The sequence below is a fragment of the Pristiophorus japonicus genome, chromosome 7, assembly GCF_044704955.1.
Source record: "Pristiophorus japonicus isolate sPriJap1 chromosome 7, sPriJap1.hap1, whole genome shotgun sequence".
NCBI lineage: Eukaryota > Metazoa > Chordata > Chondrichthyes > Pristiophoridae > Pristiophorus > Pristiophorus japonicus.
Window position 1 is genome coordinate 72,162,825 of NC_091983.1, and position 22,296 is coordinate 72,185,120.

Genomic DNA, 22,296 nt, shown 5'->3' on the forward strand with positions numbered 1-22,296 from the left:
GCTTCCTGCCACTGAGCCAATTTTGGATCCAATTTGCCACTCTCCCTTGGATCCCATGGTACTTTTACTTTTTTGATCAGCCTGCCATATGGGATCTTGTTAAAAGCCTTGCTAAAATCCATGTAGACTACATCAAATGCGCTGTCCTCATCAACCCTCCTTGTTACCTTTAAGTTTCTACAAAAGGACAGACGATCCGCTGCACTAGGTTACTGCTCAAGAAGAGGAATGTTTACCCAATAAAAATTAAATGAGGTTAAAAAAGTAAAATGTTCTTTATAGAGAATAAAGGAATGGCAGAAATATTTTACCTTACTTTTCACAGAAGATTGTAGTAATGGGAATAAAAGGCTACAAGATGGAACAATTAGATATGATTAATATTACATAAAGAAGTAGCACTGAAAAGTCAAGTGGACAATGCAGCTCGCCCTGATGGCATCCTAGAATGTTGAGGGAAGTCAGGGAGGATGTAACAGCGGCTCTGACCACTATTTTTCAAACTTCCTTCAATATAGTTTGTCAGAAGACTGAAGGGTTTTCAATCTAACACATCTATTCAGAGAGAAAAGGATAACCCAAGTTACTACAGACCAGTCAATCTAACATTGATGGTGGGTAAATATCGAGCGGCCATAATATGGAATAAACTGAATACTCTTTTAGAAAGACATGGGGCTGGATTTTCCGGTCTTTTGCACTCCGGGTTTCATCCCGGAGTGGCGTGAAAGGCGGCAATGAGGTCTCCTGTGCCCCATCGCGATCCTTCGGTTGGATTTTGTGACGGCGTTGAGCAGGACCACTGGGAAGAGCTGCGCCGGGTGTACAATGTCCCTCATTGCAACACCTGCAAGTGTTTAGAATCTTGCCCGATCCGTCCACCTAGAAGTGTGCCCTAACTTCATCTCATGCCCTTGGAGGAGACATTACTAGCAGGGATATGGCTGAGCCCTTGGCCAGCAGCAGGGCTGAAATAATACAAGATGCCCGTATCCTCATAAGTTACCCTCCTGCTCACATCCCACTTCCCCCTCATCCCACAATATCATCTGATATACAAGCTGCACATGGTGTAAGCATGCACCTCTTTTTTTACCGCACTCCCCCTTCCCCAACCCTACCCTTGCACCTTCCTCATTTCAGACACCCAAGAAATCGAGCCTGCCCAGCCAATTGGTCAACCAGAAGAGGGAGATGAGAGAAGAAGGAGAAGCAGGAGACGAATCAGAAAGAGGGGAAGAAACACTTTTACTCGATTTCACACTCCCAGCCACCAGTTCCTCAAGGTTGTCCTGCAAGGCCATCAGCAGTGTCCCCCACTGAAAGTCAGCAGCCTTTCACCAGCCATGCTGCAGTCACTGGGGTATCATTGCTTAAGAGCACTAGGATAGCCACATGCAAGACAATCACCAAGGGAATGCATAAAGGTGATAAGATTATTTTTAGATGTTATATTGGATGCACATATGGATAAAGTTGCATTGGAGAGTTTGCTTTGTGGTGGCTTTCATGTCAGCATTGTTGCCAAGAGGACGCTGTGATGGTCAGTAAAAGAGGGAAGGGAAGGGGAATTGGGGTTGTGTTCACTGGTCGCGCAGATGGATGATTCGATCCCAGATATCCTGGCCAGAAAGCAGTTTTCTGAGTAGAATACTTCTTCCCGTTTCCTCCACTTCAGCTTTTTCCTCTTCCTTCCCCTCCTCTTCTTCCTCTTCTTCTTCCTGCACCTCCTCCCTCTGTGTGCAGCTTGCCCATTTTACTGCCTCTGTTCCATCTCCATGTTGTCATATATGTATATCCTGTATATACTATGCTGGTACCACTAGAGGGTGCAACTGTGGGAGGTCCAGGCAGCAGCTGTATAAAAGGCTGGTTACAACATTGCTGCCTCACTCTGGGTTACAATAAAGAGGCTAAGGTCACAGCAGCTCAAGCACTGCACTAGACCTCGTGAAGTAATTCTACAGATAAGTAGAGACATATTACATGTCACACTGTAGCCCAAGGGGGATTGCAACTACAGACCCAGGACTGGGAGCAACTGGTGTTCTCAGAGGCCTTCCTTTAAGAATCAAACCCTTGCAAACATTCAGCGGCTCTCCTTGCACATCCTTCACACTTTAACAACTTTTTAAATGTATTACACCAAGCCACTACTCCAATAAAATATAAAGAAACCAGCACAAAAGCCAAAATCTAAACTTACCTGAAAGTTGTGTGTGTCCCTTTAAGAAGCGCTGATGGGGATTCTGTGCATGCTTTGGAGCAGATGTTAAAATGTGCAACAAAGTCCAAAATACTAGAGTGTGCATCAATTTAGCATTGCACGCTGATTGACGTCACAATCTGACTCATTTGCATAACTGGAGCTAGTGCAGTCAACAGCAGTGCTGCTGACATGCCCAAAATGGCAGCCGCCACATTCCACGCCGAAATCCTGGGCTCCAAGCTCCATGCAAAGCACCATGCAATGTTGGAGCCGGACTGCTCCATACTCATTGATACTAACAAGAGGCTCTCTGGCAGGCTTGCCATTGCACCAAACACTTCTGTGTGCATGCATATCACCCTTCTTCTGAAGGCCGCCCCATCAAAGTCATTATCTGAATCCTGTGCAGCAGAACCAGCGCAAAAAATGGCCCTCTGGGGAGCTGGCCCCCCCCCCCCCCCCCCACTCCCCGCCGGCCTGGCTGCAGCCCACTCATGCCCAGTGACTCACCACATGCAGATAGAAACATAGAAACATAGAAAATAGGTGCAGGAGAAGGCCATTTGGCCCTTCGAGCCTGCACCACCATTCAATAAGATCATGGCTGATCATTCCTTCAGTACTCCTTTCCTGCTTTCTCTCCATACCCCTTGATCCCTTTAGCTGTAAGGGCCATATCTAACTCCCTCTTGAATATATCCAATGAACCGGCATCAACAACTCTCTGCGGCAGGGAATTCCAGAGGTTAACAACTCTCTGAGTGAAGAAGTTTCTCATCATCTCGGTCCTAAATCCCTTATCCTAAGACTATGTCCCCTGGTTCTGGACATCCCCAACGTCGGGAACATTCTTCCTGCAGCTAACCTGTCCAGTCCCGTCAGAATCTTATACATTTCTATGAGATCCCCTCTCATCCTTCTAAACTCCAGTGAATAAAGGCCAATTGATCCAGTCTCTCCTCATATGACAGCCCAGCCATCCCTGGAATTAGTGTGGTGAACCTTTGCTGCACTCCCTCAATAGCAAGACCGTCCTTCCTCAGATTAACAGACCAAAACTGAACACAATATTCCAGGTGAGGCCTCACCAAGGCCATGTACAACTGCAGTAAGACCTCCCTGCTCCTATACTCAAATCCCCTAGCTATGAAGGTCAATATACCATTTGCCTTCTTCACCGCCTGCTGTACCTGCATGTCAACTTTCAATGACTGATGTACCATGACACCCGGGGCACCTCTCCTTTTCCTAATCTGCCGCCATTCAGATCATATTCTGCCTTCGTGTTTTTGCCCCCGAAGTGGATAACCTCACATTTATCCACATTATACTGCATCTGCCATGCATTTGCCCACTCACCTAACCTGTCCAAGTCACCCTGCAGCCTCTTAGAGTCCCCCTCACAGCTCACACCGCCACCCAGTTTAGTGTCATCTGCAAACTTGGAGATATTACACTCAATTCCTTCATCCAAATCGTTAATGAATATTGTAAATAGCTGGGGTCTCAGCAGTGAGCCCTGCAGCACCCCACTAATCACTGCCTGCCATTCTGAAAAGGACCCGTTTATCCCGACTCTCTGCTTCCTGTCTGCCAACTAGTTCTCTATCCACGTCAGTACATTACCCCCAATACCATGCACTTTGACTTTGCACACTAATCTCTTGTGTGGGACCTTGTCAAAAGCCTTTTGAAAGTCCAAATACACCACATCCACTGGTTCTCCCTTGTCTACTCTGCTAGTTACATCCTCAAAAAATTCCAGAAGATTCGTCAAGCATGATTTCCCTTTCATAAATCCATGCTGACTTGGACCGATCCTGTCACTGCTTTCCAAATGCACTGCTATTTCATTCTTAATGATTGATTCCAACATTTTCCCCACTCCTAATGTCAGGCTAACGAGTCTATATTACCTGTTTTCTCTCTCCCTCCTTTTTTAAAAAGTGGTGTTACATTAGCTACGCTCCAGTCCATAGGAACTGATCCAGAGTTGATAGACTGTTGGAAAATGATCACCAATGCATCCACTATTTCTAGGGCCACTTCCTTAAGTACTCTGGGATGCAGACTATCAGGCCCCGAGGATTTATCAGCCTTCAATCCCATCAATTCCCTAACACAATTTCCCGCCTAATATGGATATCCTTCATTTTCCTCCTTCTCACTAGACCCATTGTCCCCCTAGTACATTCGGAAGGTTATTCGTGTCTTCCTTTGTGAAGACAGAACCAAAGTATTTGTTCAATTGATCTGCCATTTCTTTGTTCCCCATTATAATTTCACCTGAATCTGACTGCAAGGGACCTACGTTTGTCTTCACTAATCTTTTTCTCTTCACATATTTATAGAAGCTTTTGCAGTCTGTTTTTATGTTTCCTGCAAGCTTCCTCTCGTACTCTATTTTCCCCCTCTTAATTAAACCCTTAGTCCTCCTAAACCCTTGAATTCTAAATTTCTCTTGTCCTCAGGTTTGTTACTTTTTCTAGCCAATTTATATGCCTCTTCCTTGGTTTTAACATAGAAACATAGAAAATAGGTGCAGGAGTAGACCATTCAGCCCTTCGAGCCAGCACCGCCATTCAACAAGATCATGGCTCTTCACCCACCCCAGCATCTCCCCCCCTCGCACCCTCCACACCCCCCGACCCCCCCCAGCTGCAAGGACCACATCCAACTCCCTCCCGAACACATCCAATGAACTGGCATCAACAACTCTCCGCGGCAGGGAACCCCACAGGCCAACAACTCCCCAAGTGAAGAAGTCTCTCCCAATCCCAGCCCCAAACGGCCCACCCCCCATCCCAAGAGCATGGCCCCCCACCGGCACCGGACCCACTCAACACCGGGAACACTCCCCCCGCACCCAACCCACCCCGTCCTGTCAGAATCCTTCCCAAATGCCGAACAGCCCCAGATGTCGAGCCTCCAGCCCCGGCCACCCCAGAGCCACGCCCCCACGATGCCAACCACACCACATACACCAACCACCATCTGCACAGTCAACCCGTCCACCCAACTCCGAACACTCCCTGCACCGAGGCACAGAGCCCCCAGACCCGCCCCTCCAACACACTTCGACCCCCAGACCTCCGCTGCAATGTGGCCCCTCCTGTCCCCCGCCCTGGGTTTCTCCGCCCCCCACCTCCACCACTCTCCCCTCCATCCCCCGCCCCCGTCTCCCCTCAACTTACCCTCTGCCTCCCCGCACAGGCTCCCATCTTGGGGGCGGTAACCTTCTGGGGCAGGAAATTTTGGTCCCCAGCGAGGAAGTCCTGCTCCCGCCGCAGAATTGGGCTTACCACCCCCTCAATGGAAGCGGAGTGCAATTTCCCACACTCCACTTCCTTTGGGGGCAGTCACCGGGGCACGACTGGATGCTCCTGTGACAGTTTGAACTCGTGCTCTCCACTCTCCCGTCCTGTGACAGTTTGAACTGGTGCACTCTACTCTCCCGTCCTGTGACAGTTTGAACTGGTGCTCTCCACTCTCCCGTCCTATCCTTAACACTATCCTTAATTTCCCTTGTTAGCCATGGTTGAGCCACCTTCACTGTTTTATTTTTACTCCAGACAGGGATGTACAATTATTGAAGTTCATCCATGTGATCTTTAAATGTTTGCCATTGCTTATCCACCGTCAACCCTTTAAGTATCCTTTGCCAGTCTATTCTAGCCAATTCACGCCTCATACCATCGAAGGTACCTTTCCTTAAGTTCAGGACCCTAGTTTCCGAATTAACTGTGTCACTCTCTATCTTAATAAAGAATTCCACCATATTATGGTCACTCTTCCCCAAGGGGCCTCGCACAACAAGATTGCTAATTAGTCCCTTCACATTACACATCACCCAGTCTAGGATGGCCAGCTCTCTAGTTGGTTCCTCGACATACTGGTCGAGAAAGCCATCCCTAATACACTCCAGGAAATCCTCCTCCAACGCATTGCTACCAGTTTGGTTAGCCCAATCAATATGTAGATTAAAGTCACCCATGATAACTGCTGTACCTTTATTGCACACATCACTTATTTCTTGTTTGATGCTGTTCCCAACCTCACTACTACTGTTAGGTGATCTGTACACAACTCCCACCAGCGTTTTTTGCCCTTTGGAATTCCGCAGCTCCACGCATACCGATTCCACATCATCCAGGCTAATGTCCCTCCTTACTATTGCATTAATTTCCTCTTTGACCAGCAACGCCACCCTGCCTCCTTTTCCTCTCTGTCTATCCTTCCTAAATGTTGAATACCCCTGGATGTTGAGCTCCCAGCCTTGGTCACCCTGGAGCCATGTCTCCGTGATGCCAATTACATCATATCCGTTAACTCCCGCCTCTATGCTAACCTCTAAAGTATGCGCAGTGCTATTTCTCTGTGCTGCTACCTTTGAGTGACAGTGCCTCTTCTCCTTCACTCTCCTCCACAACCTCGGTGACAGGATGTGCTCATAGAATCATAGAAATTTACAGCACGGAAGGAGGCCATTTCGGCCCATCGTGTCCACGCCGGCCGACCAAGAGCCATCCAGCCTAATCGCACTTTCCAGCTCTTGGTCCATGAACTAAACTACAGAACCAGTGGGAACCTGTTCAACCTTTGCCCTCTCCAGGCCAGGTCCGAGACTACCCCAACTTCTGTCGTTGAGCTGAGGGTTCCTGCCTTTACCACCCTTTCAGGCAGTGAGTTCCAGATCCCCACCACCCTCTGGGTGAAAACATTTCCCCTCAAATCTCCTCTAAGCCTCCCACCAATTACTTTAAATGTGTTGGTGGCAGTTCTTGGGCATCTGAAAGGAGAAAGGTTCAAGGTCAGGTTGTAGTGAGGGGAGGGAGGGAAAGCAAGATGTGCATGGTTACACCATCAGCAACTTTCAAGTGAGAAGAGGTTGTGGGATGATGGGGAAGTGGGATGTGAGAAGGATTTGCTATGAGCAAACCATCATCAGCAATGCTTTCAACCTCGCCACTCGCCATGGCCTCAGTGATGGCTCCTCCAATGATCTCCAGCACTGCCTCCTCCAGCTCAGTGAGGTTCTGAATTCTGGCTTCCCTTCCGCTCTTCTGCTGCTGCTCATGACAGCTGTGTGCCAACTTTTCCTGCAAGAGAAAAGGAAGTGTGTCAGTGGGTGTGATACAATTTGTTTGGGTTCTGCACCTGCCACGATTTTATAGCTCGAAGTGTGTGCAAGGTGTGAGATGTGGGTGTGATTCTTAGTGATTTGTGTTGTGGTGGTATGGGCAATGTTTTTGGAATGTTTTTGTGATTTCTTTTTTGGTGGGGGCCGGGGGGCTCCCAGCCCCGCAGTTTAGTTGGCGAGGTTTCCATTTTTGCGCTGTTAAAATTGTACAATGCCTCCCTTCACACTGCGGCGCAGGGCGCAGATGGCAAAAATTTCTGCCCAGAGCACAGACGTTCCCTGGCTGGTAACTTTCCCGCCTGCCTCCGTTTTCGCCCTGAAAACGGCAAAACCGAACATACAGCCCATAAACTCTGGCCCACAGTGCTTTCTCGAGATTAGAATTTTTTTGAATTTCTAGTTTTATTAAAGCTAACATTGACTTAGTAATAACTTCATTAAAGGTGACAGTAACAGTATTATTATGATAACCATAAGTAATTATATAACCTGACTACCCTGGACAGCGAGCTGGTCAGACCCCAAATTCTAGCGGTAAGGTGGGTGATCCAGACACTCTGAGAGCTCTAAAACTCCTGACCATTAGTTGTATAGTTATGCCCCATGTGCTGACGTCTACTTACATACACTCTGGCCTTGTCCCCGACTGTTATTTGTAAGTGTCTGGTCTTTGCTTTACAAGCTCCGATTGTTCTCATACAAAACCTGCTCTGTTCAGCATTTTAACTCGCCATAAACAGGCAGAGCCTGATGTGAAAATAGTCAACTAGAAATAGGCCTTACAGCTGCCATCTTAGCTTTGGAGGCCAGTGTTGATGGGGGCTTTGCGAGCGTCACATCACTCCTGCATTCTGTTCTCGTGTAGAGCAGTAGGAGTGCTGAGGTGCTGTCCCATGAGAGGCCATGGTTCCATGGGAGAGGCACCTGCTGTTCTCTCTCAGGACGACAGCAAGCCGACTCCCCCACCACCCATTCACCCAGTGTCCTTGTTAATGCCACACAGCCAGCTGGGCCAGTCTCCCCCAGCCCACACCGAGATGCTGCAAATGGCAGCCAGGCTATCAAGGCCGTTGGTTTTTCAGGGGGTCGTCTACCATGGCCACCTGAAGTCTCCTCAATGAAAGCTTAGCAACATTGTGAAGGATGAAGGATTGCTGCCAGAAAACTGGTCACAAGCCTTCATGAAGTGCTGCCTGTGGTCACAAACCAGCTGGACATTGAGAGAGTGGAATCCTTTTCGATTGATAAAGATGCCAGAATTGAGAGGTTAGAACTAGCAGGAAAGATTGAACAGGCTGGGGGCTTTTCTCTAGAAAAGGCTGAGAGGTGACATGATATAGGTCCTTAAGATTATGAAATTGTTTGATAGGGTAGACATAGAAAAGATGTTTCCACCTGTGGGGAGACAAAAACTAGAGGCCATAAATATAAGATAAACACTAATAAATCCAATAGGGATTTCAGGAGCAACTTCTTTACCCAGAGACTGGTTAGAATGTGGAACCTGCTACCACATGGAGTGGCTGATGCGAATAGCATCGATGCATTTAAGACAATGTTAGATAAACACATGAAGGAGAAAGGAATAAAAGGATATGTTGATAGAGATGGATGAAGTATGGTGGGAGGAGTCTCATGTGGAGCATAAACACTGGCACAGACCAGTTGGGCCAAATGGCTATACATCCTCGTTTGAGGGACCGCCTATGATGATGATGATGATGATGATGATGATGTAATTCTATGTAATTAGTTTTTCCAGACTGGTAGAGTTCGACAGAAACAGCTTAGTGGATCTTAGATATGGTCATGACCTCTAAATTTGAATAAATAATATCAGGGGAGTTTATTTTAGAATCATTACTTCTGAATTCACAGTCGACATCCTGGACTCTTACAAACAGAATGCAAATATCATACACGGAACCCCTGGAGCACTGGGCAGCCGCACAGCTTAAAGGGAACATTGATCCCTTCCCAAAAGAATATTAGTGAACCAGTTTGCTTTTTATTTTCTTCAGTTCCTAGGCCACAAATTACCTGAATTATTAAATGCAATTTTATAATTTGCTATGCTAGGATTAAGAAGTCACAATCTGAGGGTTACTGGTGTCACAGCAGAACCATTATATTATCATACCTATCAAGCTAATAAGGTAATATAGTGCAATGTTATGAGGCTTTGTTATACATATTATAGTGTGTACCAGAGTAGGATGGAATGATCAGATGTCAGTGTATACTGTCTCCACATATGCCAATATAACATGCACACTCATTTCAACTCATGCATTCTGATACATAACAAATAAAACTAATTTCTAATAAAAAAACTAATAAATATTAATTGAAAAAATTATTACTTTTCCTTTGTCACTTTTTGCCCTCTCTTTATTTCTCTTTCTGTATCTAATTTGACCCTCCTTCTCCGTCGTACCTCTGTTTCTTTCACAAATCTTAAATCTCATTGGTTAATATTATAACCCTTGGAATGAGTGATCATAGCATGATTGAGTTTCAAATTCAGATGGAGGGTGAGAAAGTTGGATCTCTAACCAGCGTACTAAGGTGGTCCCCAGGGGGGTCAGGTTCACCTCTGACCTACTTGAGCGGTTCGAATCGCTCTCACTCCCTTGGGTTCTAGACTCTGGATTTATTTGGGGTGTGTGATAAAGTGCAAAGGACAACTGGTTTGATGCAAAAGAACTTTGATTTTATTACAGACAAGAAAGTACAATGTCACACTTATAATCAATCTAATAAAGAACAATACATTACACATTCAAAGGGGGCTACAGTAATAATTTCACCTCCCACCTCTCAATACCTAATCCTAGCTAGGTTAGACTCCAGGACAGGCAGGGACTATGCTTACCAATCCTTTCTGGTCAGTTAGCGGTAGTTTGCGATTTCGGGGTTCGTTGAATTCTGTAGGTTCTGCTTGCCGCACCCCGAACATTGGAGGAGACTTCTTACTGCGCAATCTTCAGTTGGGTTGAGTCCATTGATGCGGTAAGGCACGTTTTGGATTTGTGGGGTAAGTCTCCGTTTTCTTTCATTAGAAGTAGGTTGTTACAGTTCTTTAGGTAATGTTTTACCCGTTGGTAGCTCAGGAACAGCTTATAGAGTGGAAACTTTCGGATTCTTCGGTTTCTTTCTGTTGGAGTTTTGTTTCAAGTTTGGTCGATCGTGGTGGTTTTGGTGGTACCACGTTGGCTGTGGTCGGTTGCTGCCACGATGGTGATGTTATTCCTTCCTTTTGGACTTCAGGACTTCGAGGCTGGAGAAGTTGGTTTTCAACTGTCGCATTGGTTTCTCTTGCTTCTTGATGGCATAGTCGCAGTGTGGCATACCCTTTGTTAAAACAGGGGGCCAGTTATACTGTTTGAGTTGTCCTAATCTTCACGCCAAATCAGTCCAGAATTCGTTGTTTAAATTTGGCGGGCTTGACATTTCTTTGTAATATTTTGGTGGGCTCGTTAAAAGTTAATATATCTTGGGTGGGTTGCTCTTCTAAATTTGTTTCCTGATGGAAATATTAGCTTTGTAATCGCAATGTCCTTCTGTGCTTGGTTTTTGCATACAGGCTGTAGTGGGCCCTTTGTTCTTATTCATGCTGAAGATGACTTTTCTCAGTTCAGTTTGATGGCTGACCATCTCTGAGTTATTGTTGTAATGTTAATGTCTCTTGTGGAGAAGGGTTTTCAAATATCCATTTCTCCAGACAATTTACTTTAGTCCCAACACCCAGACAGTTCCAATAATCAAGTTGGCTCCTTTAGTTCCTTGGGCCCACCCACAGACTTGAATTTGTCTTGTAAAAGTCCAAAATTCGATTAAAGTTTCTAGTTTCTTCCATAGGCACTTTAGGATTTCAGATTTTCCGGTAGATAGTCCCAAATTAAATTTCCTTTCCAATGAGCCCAAACACTGGGGGGGGGGGGTTCCTGTGAATTGTGACCTTTCATAAGCTTAAATAAAGGAGACTATGAAGATATGAGGGCAGAGTTGGCTAAAGTGGACTGGGAAAACAGATTGAAGTGTGAGACGGTTGATGAACAGTAGTGTACATTTAAAGAGATATTTCACAACTCTTAAGAAAAATATATTCCAGTGAGGAGAAAAGGGTGCAAGAGAAAAGAAAGCCATCCGTGGCTAACTAAAGAAATAAAGGATGGTATCCGATTAAAAACAAGGGCATACAAAGTGGCCAAAACTAGTGGGAGGACAGAAGATAGGGAAGCTTTTAAAAGCCAGCAAAGAATGACTAAAAAAATGATTACAAAAGGGAAGATAGACTATGAAATTTGTTGTGTTCAGAATAAATCAACAGGACTATATCGCAAGCTCAAACTGTTGTGACCTTGGTCTCTTTATTCAGACTCCAGAATGAGGAAGCAGCATGGTGAGTCACCTTTTATACCTGCTTGCCCCAGGGTGCACAGGTGATCCTTAGGTCTCCCATAGGTGTGCCCCCTGGTGGCAAGTCTGACATTTGGGTAAGGTCTACATACATATATAACATCACCCCACCCCAAAGTCTTATTGTACAAGTTATTTGCAAGCTGAGGCGATCTGGCGCCCTGCTCCCCCGGGTCGATCGCCTGGGTTGAAGTCCTGACATGGTGAGTTCATCCTCGTGGTTGACGGCGAAGTTGATCGTGTTAGTCAATTGCTGGGGGCCAGATCTTTTCACAGTGGTTCCTGGTTATCTGTCGTTCGCAGTTTGGTCTTGTCCCACTGCTTTACTTGTTAGCCCGGTACATGGTTTCACATTCAAACACTCCGTTTTCATCACATACATTCCATTCCCCCCCTTGGCTAATGCGGTGCTAGCAGCCTGGCTGGGGCCCTGAACATGGTCTACATCACTTATTCTGATGTTGCATGGAGAGGCCGTGTACTTATGGTGCATTCTCTGCTGATGGCATGTGGAAGGCTCAGTTATGAGTGATTCTGTCTGGTGATTGCGTAACATCCAGGATAGCTGGGTCTGTAGGGAGTCTACCATGGCATGCGTGGTGCTGGGTTTAGTGATTTGGGCGCTGACCCTGAGGTCTGGAAAGCCCAGGATGGCCGCAATGGCCTTGAGACTTTCGGTGGAGGCGGGAGGCCTGGTGATCCCCGTGGACATTGGACCATAGTATGGGGGCCCCAGACCACTGACTGCATGTAGCCGTCCTGCCTTGCTTTGCAAAGTTTGGATGGGTCTATCGTCTTTTTGGCGGATAGGTTGCCACATCCCGTCTAGCAGTTCACCTTTGGCAGGCGGTAACATAGGATCCTGGCTGGTCCAGGTCCTAAGCTGGGAGGCCGTTATGGTTGACCCCTCGCTTTCTAGCACTTCCACGACCGCGAATGGGTCTGCAGGCTGCGCCGTTTCCACCCTGGGGGTGAGCAACAATGGCCAACTGAGAGCATGGGTGCTGCTCTCCGTGCCTGGCCCGTGGCAGATCATGTTACAGTGCACAGACAGTGTTGGACATTCTCGAAACAACACATCGATAATGGTGCCTCTGCCCTCCCAAGCTTGTGGGATGAACAGCTTGTCTGACTCAAGCACATATTGGGACACTCTTTGGTACGTCTCTTTAGTCCCGTGAACACAGGCTACTGCTTTGTTTAACTCATTTGATACATGTTCAATCGTTTGGAGCTCGCCCACTATTTTTGCTTGCTGCACAACACTCCCGACCCTGTGCAGTAACATCTCACTTGCTACGACTGCTTTGTTAGATACATATACAACTGGTTGGGGTTCACCCGCTACTTTGGCTTGCTGTAGAACACACAGGACCCCATGTGATAACACATCACTTGTTACAAGTACTTTGTCAGATACATGCACGACCGGTTGGTGTTCGCCTGCTACTTTGACTTGTTGTACGGTACCCCCAACCCCATACAATGGTACATCATTGGCCGCGAAAGACTGCTCGCATGAGTTATGTGGTGCACACAATTTATTCAAGTGTGGTGGGTTCCTGGCCTTCATCGTGGCCGCCCCTTTACCTTTGCCCCAAACCCAGTCATCTATCTTGCTGGGTGACACATTCCTCCATTCCGTTGCGGCGACCTTCCATGGTCTGGACGCTCTCTTGTCCTGTGGCCTGGACACACTCTCGTCCCATGGCCTGGATACATCTTCGTCCCATGGTCTGGAAGCCTTCTCGTCCCGTGGTCTGGACGCTCTCTCATCTTGTGGTCTAGACGCTCTCTCGTCCCGTGGCCTGGATGAACTCTCGTCCCATGGTCTGGACGTACCTTCGTCCCGTGGTCTGGACGCCTTCTCATCCCGTGGTCTGGACGCCCTCTCGTCCGTGTCCGTGATGCCGACTGCCGTGATCTTCCTCCACAGGTATTTTGCCTCTGGCGTCGGGAAGATGCATTCGGATCGTTTTGGCTGGAGTCTCACTCCGCAAGGTGACCTGGAGCCTCTTTCATCGTCGCGCAGAGGTCGTCGGCATTGGGTGGTGGGTACCGCACCTGTACTGCTGCTCGGTTGAACTTTACCTCCTCGTGGTCGTGATGTGCCTCAGGGATCTGCAAATGGATCTGCACTTCGATGCTTGGTTCAGCTGGAAGTGGGGGCTTGCTCAGCCTTTGGGAAAGGGAGGCCTCGTTCGCCAGAGAGGATACGCAGAGGTCTTCCCAGTTCCATCGAATCTTCCCCATCCACCTCCTGCCAAGCAGCGTTGGCCCACCATCGGAAACAATCCACAGTGGTAATTTGTGCACTGCTCCCTCAAGGAATACTTTTATGGCCGCACTACCAATAACTGGTATCAGTTCTTTGGTGTAGGTGCGCAGCCTGAATCGGGATCAGCTCGAGTCGCTTGGCTTCATCGCTTCACAGCCTCTCTCAAGCCTTCTGGCTCATGACTGATTGACTCACCCCCATGTCTAGTTCCATGGAGACTGGAGTGCTGCTAAGTTCAACTTTTAACATTATTGGAGGGATTTTGGTGGTGAAGATTTGTATCCTATATACTTCCGCTTCATCCTCAGGTTCAGTTGCTTCTCCTGCTCGTTCATCATGATCCTCGCTGGATCAGTCAGCCTCTCCTGACTCTGCCATGTGGTGAGTCCGAGATCATTTGCACATCCGCTGGAGGTGCCCCATTGTTCCACAGCCCTTGCACACATAGGGCTTGAATCGACATTGATGAGCTCTATGGTTGCCCCCGCAGCGCCAACACAGTGCTAATGGATACGCATTCATGCCCCACAGCAGACTGAGTCACTCTAGGCCTAGGTCTGGCCTCTGCAATCGGGTGGGCCCTGCCCTGTGCCGTTCTGCCTGCTGCAAATATTGTTTTGTGCACGGTGCTTGCCGGTGAGCTTCGATTCTGTGAAGATACCTGTTTTATGTTATCGCTCATGTATATGAAGGCTTCGGCTATCGTGATGGCCTTCCTCAGATCTAGGGATTCGGCAGACAGCAGTTTGCGAAGGATGACCTCGTAGCCAATTCCAAGCATGAAAAAGTCCCACAACAATTCCACCAAGGATCCTGCAAAATCGCACTGCCCCGCAAGGCATCTTAGGTCGGCGACAAAACTTGCCACGTTCTGGCCCTCAGAGCGACAGTGCGTGTAAAAGCAGTACCTGGCCATCAGGATGCTCTCATTTGGCTTGAGATGTTCCTTAGCCAGCATACACAGCTCTGCGTAAGATTTGTCCATTATTTTGACCGGTGGCAGCAAATTTTTTAGGAGGCCATATACCGATGACCCACATAGGGTGAGGAGAATCGCCCTGCGCTTGGCCGCCGCCTCAGCCTTGTCCAATTCGTTGGCCACAAAGTACTGGTCGAGGCGCTCAATGAAGGCTTCCCAATCATGACCCTCAACAAATCTCTCAAGAATACCAATGACAGCCATTACCGCGTGAAAGTTCGTGATCCATTACTCGTCGCCAATTTGTTATGTTCAGAATAAATCCACCAGACTGTATTGTAAGCTCAATATGTTGTGACCTTTATTTCAGACTCTAGAGTGAGGAAGCAGCATGGTGAGTCACCTTTTATACCTGCTTGCCCCAGGGTGCACAGGTGAACCTTATGTCTCCCACAGATGTGCCCCCTGGTGGCAAGTCTTACATTTGGGTAAGGTCTCCATACATACATAACAAAAGTAAACTAGCACAAAATATAAAAACAGATAGCAAGAGTTTCTATAGGTATATAAAAAGAAAAAGAGTGGCTAAAGTAAATGTTGGTCCCTTAGAGAACGAGACCGGGAAATTAGTAATGGGGAACATGGAGATGGCAGAAACTCTAAACAAGTATTTTGTATCAGTTTTTACAGTAGACAACACTAACAATATTCCAGTGGATAGTCAAGGAGCGATAGGCGGGGGTGGGGTGCGGCGGGGAACACAATCACAATCACTAAGGAGGCGGTGCTCAGCAAGTTAATGGGACTAAAGGCAGATAAATCCCCTGGACCTGATGGCTTGCATCCTAGGGTCTTCAGAGAAGTAGTGGCAGGGATTGTGGATGCATTGGTTGTAATTTACCAAAATTCCCTGGATTCTGGAGAGGTCCCAGCAGATTGGAAAACTGCAAATGTAATGCCCCTATTCAAAAAAGGAGGCAGACAAAAAGCAGGAAACAATAGACCAGTTAGCCTAACATCTGTAGTTGGGAAAATGTTGGAGTCCATTATTAACGAAGCAGCAACAGGATATTTGGGAAAAGCAACATTTGGTCAGGCAAAGTCAGCATAGATTTATGAAGGGGAAGTCATGTTTGACAAATTTGCTGGAATTCTTTGAGGATGTACAAACAGGATGTATAAAGGGGAACCAGTGGTTGTGGTGTATTTGGACTTCCAGAAGGCATTTGACAAGGTGCCACATAAAAGGTTACTGCACAAGATAAAAGTTCATGAGGTTGGGGGTAATATATTAGCATGGATAGAAGATTGGCTGACAAACAGAAGAGAGTCGGGATAAATGGTTCATTCTCTGGTTGACAATGTGGGGTGCCGCAGGGATCAGTGCTGGGACCTCAACTATTTACTATCTATATTAATGACTTGGAAGAGGAGACTGAGTGTAATGTAGCCAAGCTTGCTGATGATACAAAGATGGGAGGAAGGATAATATGTGAGGAGGACATAATGAGGCCGCAGGAGGACATAGACAGGCTAAGTGAGTGGGCAAAAATTTGGCAGATGGAGTATAATGTTGGAAAGTGTGAGGTCATGCACTTTGGCAGAAAAAAATCAAAGAGCAAGTTATTATTTAAATGGAGAAAGATTGCAAAGTGCTGCAGTACAGCGGGACCTGGGGGTACTTGTGCATGAAACACAAAAGAATAGTATGCAGATACAGCAAGTGATCAGGAAGGCCATTGGAATCTTGGCCTTTATTGCAAAGGGGGATGGAGTATAAAAGCAGGGAAGTCTTGTTACAGCTGTACAGGGTATTGGTGAAGCCACACCTGGAATACTGCATGCAGTTTTGGTTTCCATATTTACGAAAGGATATACTTGCCCAGGAGGCAGTTCAGAGAAGGTTCACTAGGTTGTCCCGGGGATGAGTGAGTTGACTTATGAGGAAAGGTTGAGTAGGTTGGGCCTCTACTCATTGGAATTCAGAAGAATGAGAGGTGATCTTATCGAAACGTATAAGCTTATGAGGGGGCTTGACAAGGTGGATGCAGAGAGGATGTTTCCACTGGTGGGGGAGACTAGAACTAGAGGGCATGATCTTAGAATAAGGGGCCGTCCATTTAGAACTGAGATGAGAAGAAATTCTTCTCTCAGAGGGTTGTGAAACTGGAATTCGCTGCCTCAGAGAGCTGTGGAAGGTGGGACATTAAATAAATTTAAGACAGAAATAGACAGTTTCTTAAACGATAAGGGGATAAGGGGTTATGGGGAGCGGGCGGGGAAGTGGAGCTGAGTCCATGATCAGATCACCCATGATCTTATTGAATGGCGGAGCAGGCTCGAGGGACCGTATGGCCTACTCCTGTTTCTATTTCTCATGTTCTTATGTTCCTATCACTTGCCCAAGCAATAGCAGAGCTTGTGCCAGTGATGCGCCATATTCTGCAAGGGCTCACGCCACACTCTCTGAGACTCCACTGTCAATGCCGAAAGCTACCAGCCTCGTGTGGGCATTGATGGCCTCGCTGGTATCATGGCTCGCACTGACAATCTGAACCCTACCTCCATAGTGGTGGCTTTCAGACTGTCAATGCTGATGGGAGTCCTTCCCAAAACATCAAGGAGCTGACAGCTGATTAGGATGCTCCCCCTGGACATTCCCACCATGTCCAGTTCCACATCTGCCTATCTGTCAGCAGACCAACTTTGCCAACTCACCCTCCGGAGAGATGGCCTCTGGGTTTCAACCCCAGCACTGCGTTGCTGTATGCCACTGGTCCCCGGAGCCTCGCAATCCTCGAACCCCGAGAATGTAATGTCGTCCCCAGACGAACGGAGTGCCGATGGTGGAGCAGGGATCGTCAGATGCTGCGCCGGAGTCGGCTCATCCATATCCTCCTCTTGATCCTCCTACAGACGATGGCCTGGTGTGGAAGGGTCCCTTGAGGGATGCTATGCCTGTGGCTGGTCATCTGGAAGTAGGAAGCAACAGACGAGTGGTTACCAGCAAGGGAAGGGTCAGGAGGCAGGGTGACATGAGGAAGGTCGCATAGCACAGGCTCATTTGAAGGACTGCTATTCCATTATATCTAGTCCAGAGACACTGCTGGACATTGTCCCAACCCAGCCCAGGGAGTGTGCAGGACATTGCCCCAACCTGGTCCAGAGGCACTGCAGCATATTGCTTCAACCTGGTCCAGAGACACTGCAGGACATTGCCCCAACCTAGTCCAGAGGCACTACAGGATATTGCACCAACCAAGCTCAAGGAGTGTGGAGGCCTTACCCTCAGTATCCAATCAGGATTCAGTGCCCCAAGTGACAGCTGTCGGACCTGTGACGCTGATGAGGCCTGTCACTCTGTCCTCGATGTCGGTGAGTGGCAGGGTCTGAGGCGGACCGCCACCTGTCCTCACCTGCTCGCGGCGATTATGAGATTTCTTTGCCTGCAAAGTTGAAAATGGGAATGGTTACAAGATGGTCCATTTGCTCTTGTGGCACAGATAGCCACCAAAGCACTTGTGCCATACTGTCTGAATGTGATATAGTCCTCTGTTTAATGGCCTTGGAAGTTGCACGTGGTTCATCAGGACGACAACGAAGTGGGGAGCCATTTTATGAGATCTCAGAAAGCAATCGTAATAATGTGTAAAGATCATTCATTGCAAATAGGGTGCCAAACTAAGTCTATCTATGTGTCATGCATTTTAGGAGGCAACCCACAGAGTGCTGAGAGGCACCAACAGCATGAGAACAAATAGTGTGTCAGATTTATCCTTGAAGTAATGAAGGAGTGCATGAATGAAAATGGTACTCACACTGACGATCCTGGTGAGGTCGTTAAATTTATTTTGGCACTGTGTGCCAGTCCTCACGATAATGCCCGAAGCAGAGACCTCTTCTGCTATGTTTCTCTAAATTCTCTTGAATATGGTGGGCAGTAGTCTAGAGCCACCCTGAAGATACAACTCCTGCCATCTCCGTTCCACAGCCCCCACTAAAGCTTAATTTCCCTCGTGGCTGAATCGCCTGGTACCCTGTCTTCCCTTGTCCTCCTCCCAGTTGTGACAGAAAACCAGAAGGTGGAAGCATGGGAAAAAAAAATAAAGCTCATGCACAAAACGGCAGATTGCGTCAACGCCGGAACTTTTGGCTCCGGCACACACAGTCTGTGGTGTGACTCCAGCAAATTCTGGGCTATCATTTGCAAATATAGTTTCAGCATGCAAATGCGTTAATTCTTCCATATGCCTTAAAATATATTTAGTCTCTGCTTTACACGAGCTGAGCGGAGGATGTGAGTACAAAGCCTAACTGTTTACCTAGCTACTCAGAGCATTGAGTGTAACTGTCAGCACCCATAGCTGTAACAAAAAGTGTGAGTTGGTCAAAGCCTCACTCATTTAGTAAATCCAGTGAATGGAGAATCATAAACACAACAGACCGTCAAAAAGATCTGAAGCCTTTGTGAAAAATGTGAGTATAAATTATTGGCCTTTTAAAAATTGGATAAAATTATTCTCTGTTTAATATTTCTAAGAAATTAATGAATGGAATGAAGCAGATAGATTGTTTCTTAGATCAAATAGCCAATGTCTTCACAAATTGTTGAAAAAGCTCACGGTTCAATTGTTTTATTATTGTAAAAATACAAATCTTCAGTTATGTTTGTCTGAGATTCCAGATTAAATTCTCCTACAAGTTCCCCAAACCAAAAAACCCCACCAGAGCACATTCTGTACTGTTACTTTATTACCCCTAAAATGGGGGAAGCTTGTATTTCTAAATAGATCTTCTCATCAAACATTACCTGTAATCATTTTGGTTGTATTGAGAAAAAACTAAAATATAGTGGGCTTGATTCTTGGTTCCTGGCTGTCTCTGGACATTTGATGCTGGGTTTGTGGGGCCCGAGAGAGGCGAGTCAGTGTGCAACACCTCTGGTTACGACACCGATTCGATATTTGGTTCATGCCCAATCCGTAGCGCCCCGTAGCATGCCCTAGTGGGAACACCTGTGGGAACGCCTGTGAAAGATGGCGTTTCAAGTGTACTGGCCGCAGTGAGTGAAGTAATGTGGACCTGAGGTAAGTGTGATTGTTTTTTATTTTTTTATTTTTGCGATTTATGTTGCTGTGGCGTCAGTAATGTATTGGGAATGTTTTTGGTGGGTTTTATCCAGATTTTTTTTCTCACCGAAGCCTCTCTTAGGACACTCCGAGGCCAGCTGTTTAACTCGGGATTTTCAGTTGCTCAGCCAGCCTAGCGCCCTAAGAGAGGTGTGGAACACCTCCCTTAGCACTCTACTCCACACTCGGGGCCTAACTGATAAATTTTGCAGCTGCAGACGCAAACCATTTCCCGGCGCAAAATTTACCGCTCCGCCTGGATTAACGCTGCAACGGAGGCCCGTCCGAATTTCCACTCCCATGAGTTTCAGTAGCAAAAACCTCTTGCCAGTAAATCTCAGTGCACCTTACGTTTTTATGAATATAACAGACTCCCCTTGAAAAGGTTTCAGGAATTTTTCCATTGTTTGTAGAAGTGCTCTTGTGAGAGCACTGACACAACGCACTGAAGTGCCAATACCTGCCACCGTGGCTTGATCTCTCCCACACTGATCTTACACATCGCTATGGGGTGGCTCAGATTGGAAGATGAGTGCCAACACACCTGTGAAAGTGAGTATCATGCCCGTTTCCTGAGAGCAGGTTACAGGAGATGTGTAGCCTGGGAGACCGGGAAAGAGTAAACGGGGAAAAAATTAGAGGGGAATGAGTGCACTTAGATGTGGCATTTTCAGTAGTACCAGGGGTGTACAGAGCTGGTCACTCACTGTACTCACAGCTGGAACCCTTTCTAGTATGAACTGCTGTCAAATAGCACATTGATAAAAGGCATGCTCAGTTAATCTCAGTTGAATTTTTCAGGGGACCGCATGTTCTCTGATTTTCTGTGACTGTTGTGGCAGGTTTCAGTTTTATTTGTGTCAGCTATACATTTTAATTTCTGAATTGTACTTTACAAAAGTAAAATATGATCCCACTTGTACCTTACACTTACCAAAGTTCAATATCTGAACATTTTCCATTTCTAAGCCCATTGTCAGCATCAAGCAATCCCAGCTCAGGTATACCATGGCGAAACTACCTCTACTCTGCTCTAAAAGTATTTGAAACCCTCAGAAGACCACCCATTATTGCACTGGAATGTCATTTTTCAATTCGAACACTAGGGCCGGGATTTTGCCTACCTAGGCAGGTCCAGTGCGGGCGGTGACCACGGCGGGTCATGTCCCCACTGCTGGCTCCATCCCACTGCTGAAAACATTAATGGGGCCTATTAAGTCCACCCAGCAGATTACCCGGCCCAATTAAATGGAGCAGGTCTGGTGACGTCATTCATGACTGGTTTTCATCTGGGATCTTTAAAGGGACCATGGCCTAATTAGATTTGACGTTTAATCTAACAAAATGCTGTCAATGTACTGCAACATCGGAGTGTTGCAAACACTGTCAATGACTGCATGGGGCAGAAGGCTACACCCAGGCTTTCCGATGTCTCCCTACATATGCTTATGGAGGGAGTCAGAGCACACAGGGAGGCCCTCTTTCCTTCCGATGGGCAGAAGAGACCTCCCCAGGAGACCAAAACATTCTGGTTACAGATTGCAGAGGAGGTCACAAGCAGGGATGTCATCTGGAGGACCTGGGTGCAGTGCTGCAAACATTTCAATGCTCTCATTAGATCAGGAAACGTGAATACAAAGCCAGACTCAATTGCATCCTGCTGTGCCTCTCATCACATCCCCATCACTCTGCCTTCCCCACCCTACTCTTGCACATCCTTACTCACACCAACATACGTTGCACCTCCACCCATCCCTCTCTTACTATCTACATTATCACATCCCCATCTCACTAGGCACCGCTCACATTCATTCTCATCCTAGTGCAATTATGCCAACTAACAACACACAAGGGTAGCCATTTGAGTGTTTTATCAAATGTTTTTGTAAAATTTCTATTTATGTGGTGTCAAACATAAAAATCTTTATTTTCAACACTTTCTGGTCTTGGACAGATTTGTGTGCACCTTTGGAAGTGGCTTAGTGAGTTGCAGTAAATGATGAGACATAACTGTACCTCCTGCAATGGTGATGAGTGTGAAAGGAATGGCTTGGGCATTGTAGGGATGCTTTATGGTATGGGGTGCCGCCAACTTGGCGCATCATGCGGCAGCTAGGGTTTACAGAGGAAAGTTAATTAAATCTGGCCATGATTAGGCCATCCCTGGCCTCCTGGACAGCAATGTTCTTGGGTGCTGAT

The 22,296-nt window shown here is 47.0% G+C and overlaps 1 protein-coding gene across 1 annotated transcript in view; it reads left to right on the forward strand.

The window, feature by feature from the left end:
• The first annotated feature begins 17,811 nt into the window (after positions 1–17,811).
• Positions 17,812–22,296, forward strand: part of LOC139266589 (adhesion G-protein coupled receptor F3-like) — an 85,123-nt gene continuing 80,638 nt past the window's right edge. Inside the window, exon 1 of the mRNA XM_070884185.1 lies at positions 17,812–17,985. Within this exon, the coding sequence (XP_070740286.1) occupies positions 17,812–17,985 (174 nt within the window). The remainder of the gene's footprint in view (positions 17,986–22,296) is intronic.